Consider the following 15477-nt stretch of genomic DNA (forward strand, 5'->3'; position numbering starts at 1 on the left):
AAAGCTGTGGATAAGCACCATGTTTTCACTGTCAGGAAATGAAAATATTCAATATGACTATCTAGTGGCTAAAGTCATGATCCTCCAATTAAATGTGTTAAAAAGTGAAGATGAATTCAGCCCATTTGGCATTTTATATCCTCAAGTAGTATCTTTGGAAGGCCTAATTGGAAATCAAAATATGTTATGTAAGTTCTCTGATATGAATTCAATGATGGCAAATAAAGAGATCTTTACTTTCCTTCAGAAATAAATCCATTCAAAGGCAACACCAACAAGGTACTAAAAAAAGTCTGAAAACAAAACTGTAAATCAAATTCTTCATTGCCAAACAAACATCCCAATCATTTCGACATTGTTGTTGGGGGTTTTTTTGTTTTGTTTTCTGGGGGTTTTTTTAAGTGGTCTTTTTTTTCTCCAACAGAATTGACCTCTGTGCAGAATTGTGGGGCAAGATTTTCAAATTATCAAATAATTATTGTGAAGCAAATGTTCTTTGACTCATATAAATTAGCATTGTGCTGAGGCTGTTATCGCAGGAGAGCTTAGGGTACTGGCTTCAATGAAGCTGTGGAGTTTGGAGGATCTTCCAAATGAAATCCATCAAGAGAAGACAGATTTTTAGAAAAGTCTTAATCTATTTACTACATAGTTATTATTAATTGTTCACTATTAATAGTAGTTGTCTGCTATTAGACGCTACCCATGCAAACATAGCTGAACTTCCCTGCAGGAGTTACTTATGCCTCTAATACAATAAGCCACATTCTGAACAGGCTATAAGCAGTCAGATATTTTTTAAAAATACCTTTTTTATTAATAGAAATTAATATGTGGCGTATTGACATTTATCCTGTTTAAGACATTTTCTATCATTTTAACTGAATAAAGAGATGTTCATGCTATGGATTATTATATAATAATTCAGCATTCAGCTCAATTGTTACCATGTTGCACGTTCACTGACCCAGCACATTCATTTGCATGCATGTATATTAGTTGTTTTGACATATAAATACTTTACATAGTTACCCTTTGGATAAAAGGTATAAATAAGTGATCAAGAGTGCCATCAAGTACTCTCTGTAAGGCTATCTCATAGCTGTTCTCATGACAGTTCTTAACTCTCCCTTTAATTTATTTCAGGGTTTTCAGGCTGTACCAGCTTACATCCATAAATATCACTTAAATGTGCAGTAAAATATTTAACCATGTAACTAAGGAGCTAACGTAGTGCAGTGTAAATGATATGGTCCAGAACCACCACCCTTCGCTATCACAGCTGCACACCCTCCAATGCTGGATATGCTTTGAAAAGCAGAAAGATACAGATTCCTGTTTACCAGTTATGTGTCTTTTTGTTGTACCAGCTAGATTAGATCCTTCCTCTTTCCGCAGTACAGGCTATGACCATTAGGTCCCCTCCGTCAGAGGCAGGAACCTGAAGATCTGAGAGGTTCTACATATTGTAGATTTTCATGGCTGAATCATTCTGGTTTGGGGCCATCTACTTCTCCAGGTCCCACCACAGCATCGGAGATCAGAGGGCTCTGAGTTGCCAGTTATCCTGTGATATGATCTTAAAGAAGACGGGAGGTGGCATCTATCTTCCATCAAAGGCATATTTTAATGTAACATCCACTTTGCAGCCGGCAGAATTCACTGCTATAAAAATCACCCACAGACAGGGAGAGTACAAAGAAGATTCTTGGAGATGTAAAAAAATTTCACAGCTCTATTTCAAAAATTAGAAGAAAAATCCCCTTCAGCTGGGGACAGGGCCCTCTGAGGTAGCTCCAGGCTTCTCAGGAGTGCAGACGAAATTAAATTATGCTATTTTAAGGCTGAAGCCAGCCACAAACCTTCCTGCTCCTGCTACAGGAGAGAAAAAAGCAGAGCTTGAACAAGACCTGGAAAGAAAAATCCTTGAAACCTGGCTTTTGCTCCAGCTACCAGCAGAGAAGAAGGGGAGGAGAAATGGCAGCTATTGCTTGTCCCAGTCCCAGCAATAGGCTCACATGTCCTCTCTCTGTGCCTAGGTCTCCAGATTTCTGGCACAGGAAAAGGAGGTAGCGACTGTTCCTCTGTCTCCAGCCCTTTGCTGCCTAAGGCAACTTCGCCTGTTCCTAGAGCCAACTCTTAGGCTATGGCTACACTACTAAATACAATGGGCCAGAGCCTGTTCTCTGCCCTGAGAAAACTGTGCAGCAGGTTAGAAGGCTGCAGGAAGCCCTAAGCTGTGTTTTCACTTGCCAGCAAACTCAAACCATGATGCCTCCATCTGATGGCAGATCATAAGTTTGGTGAAGAGTGGGGAGAGGAGTGTCCACGTCTCCGCCAGCTGGAGGAGGCAAAAAGGCATTCTCGTCCCTATTCACCCTGTTCAGGGATCTGCCTGCCTCCCGCTCTGTGAACTCAGAAATGTGAATCATCATAAACAGATGGATCTGCAGCCAGTTTTCCCAGAAAAAAAAAAAATCATTAGGGAAATATATAGCACATTGGCCATAGAGAAGAAGCGCTTATGGAAAAAAATGCTATTGCAATACAGCTACAGACTTATTCTAACCATGTTCTGCCCACCTGGAAACTGTTTTACATCCTTTCCATAAATTATGATATGGGAAGCAAAGAAACCCCAAATCTGAACTGGCTTATTCCCAGAGCTTTGGAGGAAACAGCTGTCCCAGGAAGGAACATATAACATGGCAGACGTACTTCAGAGTATCAAACACCAAAAAGAAGGTAACACTACTGTGACTCTTGTCATCTCACCCTTTAGCAGAGACTGACTGGAGAAGTCACAGATGTGGTGTATTTCTGTACTTTGAGCTAAAGCATTTTAAACTGAAAGACGTAAGAGCTAATATCTTCTGTGTACTGAAAAAACAGAGGATTTCCTAACTTTGCCAGACAGGGATACCATGACCTAAAAAGCGGATGGGGCAAAAGACGTGCCAGTACTTCTGTGATAAAGGTGTTGTGACAGGCTGAGCCTCTGTAGTGCTGAGGTTCAGCCAAGTTGAGCCTTTGTTTTCAGCCTGTGCTATTAACTAGGGATTTGGGAAAAAACAAACACAGCTAAAATTAAAGACAAAAACAGAGAGATGGACAAGTAGAGTAGGGATGCAAAAATCTTGGTGGGTTTTACGCAAGGGTGTAGTATGATACTGTCATTTCTAGAGGGAAATGAGGCGAGGACTTATGGCAGAGAGTGAGAATAAGGTATATTTTGGAACAAAAGGCATTTCTTTAACCACCCCTTTCTTGGCACATGCACGTCCCTGGAGCAGAGGTGGAGTTAGGGAACTGGAGGTTAAAGATGTTGGATTTCATAAATCAGATCACTTTTCTCTCCTTTCCCCCCACCGCCCTGCTCTGCTGACTGTGCCAGAGGCCAGGCCGGCAGCCCCGGCTCGAAGGGATTCGCCGGCTGCTCTCTCGCACTGTGGGACTGCGTGCATTTCCCCAAAACCCTGTCCTGATACGTGCTCAGCTGCCAGGTGAACCTCGAAAGGACAGCACCACATCCTCAGAGACACCACCGAGTATCTCCCAATCCATCTCCTCGTAGCTCCTTGCAGAGAGTCAGAAAATACTCAGCTGCCAGTGACAAACGTGCCAGACCCCATGTCAGCGATGGAAGCACCATAAAGAGATTTACAGAACTGACAACGTATCCCCAGCTGTGCTGAGGGACGCTGGTCCTCACCCCTTAGCCTGGTGCTCACAGAAAAGTCAGAGCGCCAGCTTTCCCCTTGGTGGCGCGTGGCAGAAGTGCTACCCGTCGAACAGGGCAGACACAGGTGAGGGCACCCAAGAACGAAGCTTGACGCCCTACTGCCGCAGCCGTACAAATGCAACGCTCTGCACCCGGGGTGGTTTCTGCACAAGCAACCTCTGCCTCCGTTTCTTCAGCATAGGAGCGTCGAAGACACATATATGCAGGCACTGGTTCCACACAGTCTTTTGTCAAAGCTTTGTGGCACAAGACCATTACAGTGACAGAGAAAGCTGAAAGAAATGGCTGTTCCTCCAAAGAGTGGCTAAGATCTCATCGACATGAATCATTTCCAAACCAGATAGTTTTAATGGCAAACAATCACCCTGCCACCAAACCACAGGACAGCTACGAACCTCACTATGCAACTTAGGTAGTACAGTGCAAGGGGCAGCAGCTACATGTATTTTAATGATGAGGGCTATTTTTGTCCTGCTGCTCTTGCGTAAGACAGAAGAAAGCTGGTTCAGGGTAACAGATGCCCTTAGTTTGCAGTTTCTGTTCTTTCATCTTTGATGGATCTACTGCCCCTTCAGCCGGGGACGCGCTCATCCATGCTGTCCGAATATGGTTTATCTATCAGCTTTGTGTCTTTGTGGAAGCCGCGTGCTGAGCACGTGACATCTCTGGAGGCCTGCAAAGTCAGCCTATCTCTAAGCTAAGATTAGAATTTCAAACAAAACTGGTAGGATTTTCTGAAAGGGCTGGACACAGCTATGATGTGGAAATTTCAGATTCATGAAATCTAAGCACACTATTTAATCCTTTTTAGATGGTTCTAATTGTAAAGTGATATTTACCATAATATCAGTAATTCTTGTGGGTGGAGGGGAAAGGAAACAGCAAGAAGGGAGAAGCATGATGGGCCATAACAAAACTGGATCCAAAATCGATATCAATTCTGATCATTTATTCACTCAAAAGATTCTGCTCACAACACTCAGACACTGCCCTCCTTACAAAAAAGGGTTAGGAGACATTTTGGGAGATTTTCCCAGCCATTATATAAATCTCAGACTTGCAAGTACATATGGCAACTAAGCAAGTATTTAAAAGGGCAAAGAGCAACATTTTTGGTAGCTGTCCTTCTCTGCAGCATATTCGTGTGCTGTAGCTTGGGGATGCGTATGCTGTGCTCAAAATCTTGCCTAACATTCAGCCTGGAAGAGGGGATGATTATTGTTAATCTTGCTCCTGATCTTTGCATCCCAGCAGTGCCCCAGTCATGGTCCAGGAGGCTTCCTCTAATGCTCATCGCAAGCTGTATCAGTGGAGGAAGACATCCATCCCTTTCGGATAGAGGGAAGGCCTTGCAGTACTAAAAAGATGGAGATAGAAAGATAGCACTTTATGAGCCTTTTTCTTCCAATGAAAGGGGGAAATGACGTATAACTTCTGCATATCGCATGCTGAGACCCCTTCCTATCTCAGCTGTGAAAAATCAGGCCTCTGCACAGTGCACACAGTTAAGGGGGAGGAAATTGCCAAGTTGCTGGGAGCTCGGAGGGGTCTCCGGCAGTGCAGAGAGCAAGGAGAGCCTCTGTTGCACGTGACCTGCTTTAGGAAGCTACCTCCTTGGCTCCTTGCTCCCACCTGCCCTGTCAGACAGTTTTGATCCCTCTTGCAACAGGGACTGCAAATCTGGCAGCGCTCTGGCCAAGGGGGAAGAACTTCCAGTGGCTGGTCCCTCTCAAAGCAATAGTTTTTTGTTTTTTGTTTTTTGTTTTTTGTTTTTTGTTTTTTGTTTTTTAAGGTAAAATTCCCATTTGTGCAAAGCAATTGTTGCTTAACCATGGTGTTTTCAGCTCCAGTTCTGTCTCTCAGTGTTTTACTGCCCTCATGCATACAGCTATAGATTTCAATAATAACCTTAAAGGAGACTACGCAATTGATGACTGGACATGAATTACTTTGAGATAGAAGCAAAATAATGGAACTGAAGGTCTTTATAAAAAAGGAGGCGGGTTTCCACATAGTATCCAGACTGTTCTTTATTTTCTTGAAATGCAGCTAGCTACCATACTGGGAATGCAGCTACCAATCTTGTTTCCAGCACTAGCATGGAATAAATACTTCAGAGGAGCTAGAAGGGGGATGGGCAAAAAAAAAAAGGAAAGGAAGGAAAAGGAAAGGATATTTTTGCATGCATATGAAATTAGTTATTTCCAATGGTTTTGCCCAAGTCGGATGTACTTTTGGAGACTATCTACAAAAAACTACATCAAACAAATGTATCAACCCTCCCCGCGACCAGTCTCTCCCACAGCATTTGAAGCAGTATAATGTACTCAGCTCTCAAAGCCGAGCCTAGGAGGTGCCACAGTCGGAAACGGTGACTCTCATCTTGTAGATACCCACCCAAGTGATCTGATGTATTTGTACTCAGCATCTGGCTAGAAGCTAAAGGAGCTGTTTTAGATTCTGCTTTTTCAAACTGGATCTAGTGGTCTGCTTAATTTTAAGCACAAATGTTTAGCTAATTGCCAAATACGACTGGGGCTTTGAGCCTGCATCTTCTCTAACTACTGGGTGTTTGGTATTAAAAAAGGATATTGCAAGAAAAGTTTCCCCATCTGTTTGAAGTTGAGCATGTGCACGCGTTCTCCAGGACAGCTATCTTCAGCGAGCGGATTAGAGTGCCTTTCAGATGCGCCTTCTAAACTTTTCAAAGCCTGAATATGCTTAAAAACTTCCTGGCTGCAGCAAGCCTGTGAAGTGTTTCTATCTTTCTCTAGTTTACAAAGAGAAGTAATGTTATATGTTCCATACCAATTTTATGCTGTGGAAGTCATTCTCTCAAGCCATGCACAGAAAACCTTAGAAACCTCCTTCCCGTACACACACACACATTCCTTGGGCATGGAGGAGTTAATCTGACACAATGACTTCTAGAGCACTTTGCTTCATTAAAAATCTAAATTTAGACCTTTTCATAAAGTTGATGTACTGTTTATTCTTCCTACTACAAATCCAATGACTTTGGAAAAAAAAAGCTGCAATTTCCAAGAATGCAAGTTTCCATTAAACACAAGAAGTTGAGAAATTGCCAGAATTGTAAACCTCGACCTGTGGGAAAAAGAATGAACTTCTGTGATTTCACTGTTTATTTTTCAACATTGTGCATAGTTTCTCCTATACCCATCTCATATGCCAATACCCATCTGTCAATGCCCATTATACCAGCTGAACATTGCAAGGGGTCTGACTCAGTGCCCGTCCAAGCTAACAGGAGTTTTGTACTGCTAAAAGGAAGGTCTTGTCCTTTCTTTTTTTGTCCTTCCAGAAACAGTAATTAAGTTTGTCAAAAGCTGCAAAGGCCATGCGATTCTGGCTTTGGTCCTCCGCAGTTTTATGCAGGCGCTTAGTTTTCTGCCTGTGAGTTTTCTCAGATCCGAGGTAAGGTAAAGTTAAAAAGGTGAAACCCTTGGCTGGCCAGAGGAAGCAAGCAAGCGTGCTGCAGTCCTGCTGCGGTCGGTTGCTTCGTACATCGGCACAGAGCCGGCGCTCCACGCAGGCAGCGGGTCTGAGCAGCTTGCCCTCCAGGCGGATCCTGGCCTGGCGGATCCAAAACAAAAATGAAAACCAAAACAAAAACGAAAACGAAAACAAAACAAAACAAAAAACAAAACAAAACAAAACAAAAACCAAACCAAAACAAACAAAGCCAGGCTTGGAAGTTTGCTGGATCAAGCCTAAACTATGGCTGCAGCACGTTGAATCCCCTGATCGCCCGATCGGCCGCAGGTAGCCGTGTCCTTCCAGTGCGGGGCAGGGCGTGCACGGGTGAGCGTGAATGTGTGCGAGAGCGTGTGTGCGTGCGCGGGGGAGCGCGCGTGGGTGTGCGAGCGTGTGAGCGCGGGTGTGCGTGCACGTGTGTGAGCCTGTGTGCATGTGTGTGTGTGAGAGCGTGTGTGCACGTGTGCGTGGGTGTCACGGGGGCCGGGGCCGCCCCCCCCCCCGCTCCGCCCCGCCGCCGCCGCCGCGCTGCGGTGAGTGGCGGCGGGGGCGCGGAGCCGCCCCCCTCTCCGGGGCGGGGGGGGAGGCTGTGGGAGGACGCGGCGGGCCAGGCGGCCCCTTTGCAGCGCCGGCAGCCGAAAGCGCCGCTTTCGCTTTCGGGAGCCTTCCGTCACTCGCCTTCCGGGGGACAAAGCCTGGGAAAAAGGGAGGATTTCTCCGCCTCATCCTGGAAAGCGAGGAGAACTTGGGAAGGGGAAAGCTGGACGCCCGCTCCGGGGCCGTGGGGGGGGGGGTCCTGTTCCCTGCCTCCCGCACTGACGGCGCAGCCACGGCGTGTCATGCTCTCGGGGCACTGGGCACAGTGGCTTTTCGGTGGGGCTCCTGGCTGCACTGCGGGGCTACAGCCAGAAGAAATTACTCCCCGAGGTCTCTCCACGGTCTAGCTCTGGTCTAAAACAGACGAGTCAGATGCTGCCGATCCCGAAGTGTGCGAGTAGCTGAGCGCTCCGTGCTGCGGCACCCACCTGGGCACAGCTGTTTTGCGGAGAAGCAGCCCGAGGAACCGACTTGTCCTATGGCATGTTACTTCAGACCAAGTCTGCGAGATTTATTCTGCAGCCTGCCTCGCTGCAAGAAGTGTCAAAGTAGCACATTTTGTTTCTGCTGGGAGCCAATACCAATTGGTCATATGAAAATCATGCTCTGAAATAGTGAGGGCGCTGCAGAATAATCACACAGCAACCTTTACTGTAATGGTTGTTGGCACAGGGGTACCAAGGGCTTCTCGCTGCGATGCAGAGGTGGCAAATCTGACCACGTTCTCTCTTTTCACAGGGTACAGAGTGAGACCTGCAAAGACGTGCTAGAGGGACCATCCCCCACTTGGCATCCCGCTAGGTGGACTATGGTGGCAGGAAGATGCTGGCTCGGAAGAGTATTATTCCTGAGGAGTATGTGCTGGCACGGATCGCTGCGGAGAACCTGCGCAAGCCGCGGATCCGGGACCGGCCGCGCAAAGCCCGCTTCATCGCCAAGAACGGGGCATGCAACCTGGCGCACAAGAACATCCGTGAGCAGGGACGGTTCTTGCAAGACATTTTCACCACGTTGGTGGACCTGAAGTGGCGTCACACGCTGGTCATCTTTACTATGTCCTTCTTGTGCAGCTGGTTGCTCTTTGCCATGATGTGGTGGCTGGTGGCTTTCGCCCATGGGGACATGGACCCAAGCATTGAGTGCACTACAAACAGCACCAAGTGGACACCGTGCGTGACGTGTGTCAGGTAAAGTGCAGTAGGTGGGATGAAGAAAGGGGGGAACGGAGCTGCCTGGGGTCCTGCCAATGCCTAAAAGGCAGCTTTTGGTTTACTTGAACCGTTGGGTGAGACAACTGAAAAGTGCAGTGTTTTCCTCTAGATTAGATAAATTCAGCAAGCCTTCAAGGCTTGGAAAATACTGTACTGTAGATTTCTTTGATTCCTTACAGGATCTGAAAGAGAGGGAGACCTGCTGCTTTTCATGTGTCTCCACACTCTGTGGGTAGCATACCTTGCTGTCGAGATAAGAGCCTGCTGCAAGAGTGGGTATGTGTTATCCGTACTGCAACGTTGTCTACGGCAGCGGCATCGCCCTGAGCGCGGTGCCAGCCTCTCCCCGCGTCAGCGAAAGGTGGCCCGCCTCGAGAGCGGCGTCCCAGAGGCAGGACACCAGCCACCAGCCTCAGCGAGGGCTAGAGAGCAAAGTGCCCTTTAAGGCAAAAAGAGTCTTCTGTAAAAATTACTTTTACTAGACAGCCAAATCCGAGGTGCACCAAAATTACTGGCCCTTGAGGAACACATAGGCCAGCAGTTTGATGGAGGAACCAATTCTGTGATGTGTCTGCTGTATCAGACAGGAGGTCTACGATGAAATCTTAGGGACTACTAGGTTACATGCTGCTCAACCCCCAAAGCCATGATAATTTTCAAGGCACTGATAAAGCAACACGTACGTCTACAGAACAGTGAGTATTTGTTAATTGAATGTAGGGGTAAGCAATAAGATCACTCTTGTCACCTAGCAGTAAGATCTGTTTTTATAGCACAAGTCTTTAAGCAGAAAAATCCTGATCCTGTGCTGCCTGACTGTCCTGGAGTAGCTGCCTGTACTCTTTGCAGGGCTGCAAGGGCCTCTGCAAAGGGCTGCAGGGTGGGGAGTGGGGCTGAGGCAATCCAGGTATCCGCTGGTCTTTTCTCCTTTCTGTTACATGTCGTTCTGAGGCACCTCGCCAAGTTTGAAGTGATATTGTATCTGGCTGGTGAGGGAGCTGAGATTTCATTCTCCCTTTGTTTTCACACTTTTTTTGCTAAATGGAGATTTTCCAAGCTAGAGTAATCTTCAGTAATTAGGGGCCTTTGGAGCAGGGGGATGACAAGGGGGCTGTTGATTTGTGTCTCTTCCAGTAACTGGCCACAAGCAATCGCCTCTACAATGAGGTGTTATAACCCAGCTTATGCCCCTGGGGAAATCCTCTGGGGTTCCCTCGGCATTTCTGGTGTATCGCTCCTGGATGGAAGCTGTGGGATTGTCCCACCCAACTTAGCAGGTAGCTGCCCCTTGCCAGCTCTCCGGGATCAGTGGGAGGGGTATGAATAAGCAGAGCAAATGAGGAAGTAGTGTATTTTCTTATTTTAGCCCATGATGTGGAACAATATGCACGAAATAATGGCAAATGTTTTTAAATTTACTTCTCTGAGATTTAGGCCCCTAGATGTTTTAGGAGAGCTTTCTTGGGTAGGTCCCATTATAGAGTTATGGGACTCCTAGTTTTGGAAATTTTAACCAGCACATAGAACTTGCTCAGCACTTTAATATTTCAAAGTACTGTGGAATTTCTAAGTCTTACAGCAATTTTGCCACACAAAGGAAGTGTTATCCAAAGAGGAGACCTGTTGCAGAGCTCTAAAGCGACAGACCTGGGGATAGAATGATGTGGAGTTTCTGGCTCCCACTTCACTTGTGCAAAATGTTAGAAAAACTTGCTTCTTCAGTCTCAGAACTTCCACTGAAGAAAGGCAGACTATCATTTATTTTTATCTCTCTTTTTTTGAGGAGTATGGTTAAGGGTAATCTGAATATTCTACTCCACAGAGCTTTTCATATAGTGAATTAAGTTTCAGGCAGAAGCCTCATTCTGTGTGGAATTGAATACTCATTAACAAAGAAATCATTCCATTAATTCTGTTTATCGGCTCCGCCATCCCTGATTTCTTAACAGTAAAGTGCAAGAATAAACCCTTCAGTACAAGGGAATCTGCCAAAGTTTAAAACAAATAGAAAAGGGGAAAAAAAGACAAAGTTCATTCAAAGACACCTCTGCAGAGACTGGGTAGTTTTCTGAAAGATGAATTTTCTCTTTCTACAGAAAATTATCCCTGATACTGCCTATGCTATTCTAACTTTACTTCATGACCCTGGATTCACTGAAAATAAGGTTGGAAAAAAAAAGGAAAAGTTAATATAAAACAGATTCTTTCAAAACCACTGAATATTTTAGAACCATCCTCATGGAAAGGACATACATTTTTCATAGGTAAAGTCATGTTATGCATGAAGATGCTTCACACACAGGTTGGTGCATTGCACCACATTAGAAAGGGTAACTGTCATGCCAGTTCATATGAGAACCCATGTGTTGCATGTCTCACAGATGAACCCTAAGATAGTGATTTTGTACATATGAGACTTTGGTGAGTGTCATCACCTGTGTCAAATTAAACAAGGAAATGAAAGACCTGGTGTATACAGGGGAGATGATATCATGATCTACTTTAAATGTAGTAGTTTGTGTTTGGACTCTGTGGAAAATATGTTTGGAAAGGTTGTGGACAGCATCCTGTGATGTCCAGCACTGTAATGCATGAGGGCCATTTGAGTTAACTCATACTTCTACATCCCATTTCTGTGTTGAAGTTTTCCAGCTGGTCTTCCCATGGCAGCAAACTAAACCAAAACTTTGAATCACAGCATTGTCCTCCTACCAGGATGACCAGAGGGGGAATGTGGAGGCCACGGCCCTCCCTCTGCAGCCTGATCCTGCAGGGCTTAGTCACAAGGAGAGCAAGGATTTTGGAGGCTGTACGAATCTAGGAATTTCCTCATTCCTATTAAAGGGTTTCACAACACAGAGAGGCAGGTAGTATGAGTGAAATGCTGCAGTTTTCCACGTTTCCTAGGCTGGTGGAAGAATCTTGGTGTGCTAGCCAATTGCTCACATATCTGCAAACCTCTAGTCCCCACCGAGATCTTCATGGGATAGAGAAGGTGGAAAGGTCATGGCCAGTGTTAGAGCACTGTCCACTAACATGGTGGGGAGTATGTGCTATTGAGCAGTGGGTCTCCTGAGCTTCTCAGACCCACCTAGTGTTACAGCCAGTCTTTTAGGCGCTCAGGTTCTCAAGTCTTCCTTCTCACCATTAGATGATGCACTGATCAGGCAAACACTGAGTCACTGAACGTGCAATGCTTTCACTAACATTAACAGAAGTCTTAAGCATACCAGGACTGTTACACACAGGCCCTTAAGTTTGTTTTTAGAAAGCATACACTAGGAACTGCTCAGTTTGTGTTCAACGAGCTTAGAGGTAACCTTGTGTAATCTTCTTCTCCAGGTCTTTCACTTCTGCTTTCCTCTTCTCCATTGAAGTTCAGGTGACCATTGGTTTTGGGGGCAGGATGATGACAGAAGAATGTCCCTTGGCCATCACAGTCTTGATTCTGCAGAATATTGTGGGTCTGATCATCAATGCCGTCATGCTGGGCTGCATATTCATGAAAACTGCGCAAGCTCACAGGCGGGCAGAGACCTTGATTTTCAGCCGACAGGCAGTCATTGCTGTTCGAAACGGCAAGCTTTGCTTCATGTTTCGAGTGGGAGACCTGAGGAAGAGCATGATCATTAGTGCCTCTGTGAGAATCCAGGTTGTGAGGAAGACTACTACCCCCGAAGGAGAAGTCATACCCATTCACCAAGTAGATATCCCTGTGGATAATCCCATTGAAAGCAACAATATTTTCCTTGTGGCTCCCTTAATCATTTGTCACGTCATAGACAAACGAAGTCCTCTTTATGATATCTCTGCTGCTGACCTGGCTCTCCAAGATCTGGAGCTCATAGTGGTACTTGAAGGAGTTGTAGAGACTACTGGCATCACGACGCAGGCAAGAACCTCCTACATAGCAGAGGAGATCCTATGGGGTCACCGCTTTGTGCCCATTGTCACCGAAGAGGAAGGCGTATATGCCGTCGACTACTCCAAGTTTGGCAACACCGTCAAAGTCGCAGCCCCACGTTGCAGTGCTCGAGAGCTTGATGAGAAGCCATCGATTCTCATCCAGACTCTCCAGAAGAGCGAGCTGTCCCATCAAAACTCCCTGCGAAAACGCAACTCCATGAGGAGAAACAACTCCATTCGGAGGAGCAACTCCATGAGGAGAACCAATCCCTCCCTCATTGTGCCCAAAGTACAGTTTATAACACCCGAGGGGAGCCAGAGTGCCTCTGAAACATGATATTCAGCTTTATGCAAGGTTGGGGGCTTCAAAAAGAGGAGGCACTCATAGTGTTTTGTTTAAATTTTCTTCTACTGAAGAAAATGAGATTATGATGCGGAACAGAACTCTACAGGAACTATTTATTCTACTAATTACTGAAAGCACCACCTAATGGCATTAGGAAACACTCTAGCACTTAGTGTATGAATTAATAAAAAAAGGCACGTACACCAAAGAGAACACAGTTCACCCATGGAATATAGTAGGTATTTATACATGTTTTAATGGCATGCTGTTTTTTTTTAAATCGCATTTTTCCTATCAAGGGACCCTTTCCTATCTTCTCCTGCTGTCTGTCGCAAAATGTGTTTTTCTTTCTGTGTAACTAAGTGACCCACCTCCAGGCAGAAGTGAGTGCATTTTCAAAACTGCTGGGCATCAAAAGGTCCCACAGACTTTGTGGTGAATATTTGGATATCTATCTTTTGGGGATGAATTCCTCATTCTCTTGAAATGAGTAGCTAAATTCCTCAGTGGTTTCACTGGAGAAGAGCCAGGATTTTACCTTCAGCTTTGCAGATCTTTTGTTTCCATTGGTTTATGGCAGTCTTTGGGAGAGAAGTTCAAGTCAGCTGAACCAAACCGACCCCGTACGGGAGAGCTGAGCTCCACTGTGGTGTCCTTGTGGGCCGCACCCGGAGGGCAAGAAGCACTGCTGGAGTACAATGTGCATTTGTAATGCAGCTACAACTCAAGATGAGAAACTCAAGTCTGTCTTGCTGCCAAATGAGAATCCATTTCGCTAAATTATTCAAGTTGAATAAAACACACCTTTTTTAGTGTTCTCTTCCTAGCAGTGGAAGACCAGATTCTATTTTTCTTTCTCTTACAGATTAACACACTGAAGGTGATAACTGTACTCCCTTCACTTAACATTACTTGTTTGTGTTAGTAGAAGGTTACTCTTTTGACAGTGAAAACTCACGAATGGGCGTGAGAGGTAATAATGCCAATAATAAAAAAGCTAATATTTTCAAAACTATCTGAATGTTCTTCAGGGGTACTTGGCGCTACTGCCAAATTACTATTTTTCAGTGCTGTCTCACTTGTGTTTTTGTGTAGTAGGGCATTGATAATTGACAAAAAATACCTTTTCTCTTCAGATTAAAATGGGCATTTGTTATCTAGAGTGCCACAAAAGTGTTACCAGAAGTCTTTCTACAAGTTTAAATGTCTAGTAACTAATTGTATCACAGTATATCGCGTAGGGCTAAACTGAGACATGCTTTTTCCTAGAGGCACACTTTTCTCCCCTGAGAATAGGGAGTATAGTTACAGACAAATTACTGCTCATGTTTCTTATAGGGGTTTTCTTGTTTTGTCTCTGGTTCGGAAGTGTTATTATTGCTGTGCTAATGGCTTCTCTGAACCATCCAACCATCTAAATACGTCTGTAATTTTAAATATCTGCTTATTCCTGTCAGATAAAATAGTCAAAAGCAATGCTGGAGACCAAGTCTCAGTAGAAGTCAGCTTATCGGCACTTCTATGGACCAGCTACAGGCTTCCTGCGTTGGTGGCTTGTGGCATTTAGAGGCATTGCTGTGTCGTACAGACTCTGCATATGGAGCAGGTGCTCTCCAGATCATAACAACTGACAAAATATATCATCTGAAGCAGTAGCAGAAACTGCAGTTGTTGCTGAAAGTGTTCATTCCCTTGTCTGTCTGTTAGTTTTCTTGGAGGGTGGCTGGTGAACATCTGCAGATATTAAGCTGTCCATTGTGTTTCCAAACAATGAACATCTGTAGCTTCCAACAAGAGTCAAATCGGAGCATATGCAATTTGTCTCTGGCCTCCATCTCCAGGGCTGTGAGTTTCTTTGAGGGGGGTTGTTTGCTCGTGTACATGAAGCAGCAAGTCAGATGCTGTACGAAAGCAAATTTTCTATAAAATAAAAAAGTGCCAACAATGATTTATTCTGTCTCTTTGATTTCCCCCCTCATATCTTTATCCTTTTTTCCTTCTGTTCTGCCTTCATTCTTCTCTACACTTAATTCTTCTTCTCTCCAAGCCTTTTCCAGGGTTCCTTTGGGTAGTGTTTTGGTATTATTTCAATAATCTCTCAGTATTCCAGCTGAGTCCTGTTTCCACAACCCTTTTCTCATTTCCCTCCGAAGCGCGTTTTCCCCTCCAATTTTTCTTTT

At 45.1% G+C, this 15477-nt stretch overlaps 1 protein-coding gene across 2 annotated transcripts; it reads left to right on the forward strand.

Moving 5' to 3' along the window:
• The first annotated feature begins 7616 nt into the window (after positions 1-7616).
• Positions 7617-15244, forward strand: KCNJ8 (potassium inwardly rectifying channel subfamily J member 8). Of its 2 annotated transcripts, none has more exons than XM_068949659.1 (3): positions 7617-7770; positions 8573-9021; positions 12388-15238. In XM_068949659.1, exons 2-3 carry the CDS (start codon positions 8657-8659, stop codon positions 13286-13288), a joined length of 1266 nt encoding a protein of 421 aa, XP_068805760.1. In that variant the 5' UTR covers positions 7617-7770; positions 8573-8656; the 3' UTR covers positions 13289-15238. The 2 variants fall into 2 exon arrangements, with proteins under 2 accessions (XP_068805760.1, XP_009688620.1); XM_009690325.2 differs by lacking the exon at positions 7617-7770 and adding an exon at positions 7809-8315 and having other exon boundaries at positions 12388-15244.
• Positions 15245-15477: the final 233 nt, after the last annotated feature.

This window comes from Struthio camelus, chromosome 1 (assembly GCF_040807025.1).
Source record: "Struthio camelus isolate bStrCam1 chromosome 1, bStrCam1.hap1, whole genome shotgun sequence".
NCBI lineage: Eukaryota > Metazoa > Chordata > Aves > Struthioniformes > Struthionidae > Struthio > Struthio camelus.

Bases quoted from the DNA above. Each gene is read 5' to 3' on its own strand.
- KCNJ8 (XM_068949659.1), top strand. From the start codon at position 8,657: ATGCTGGCTCGGAAGAGTATTATTCCTGAGGAGTATGTGCTGGCACGG. The intron at 9,022-12,387 runs GTAAAGTGCAGT...CTTCTTCTCCAG, and splicing joins CCGTGCGTGACGTGTGTCAG to GTCTTTCACTTCTGCTTTCC.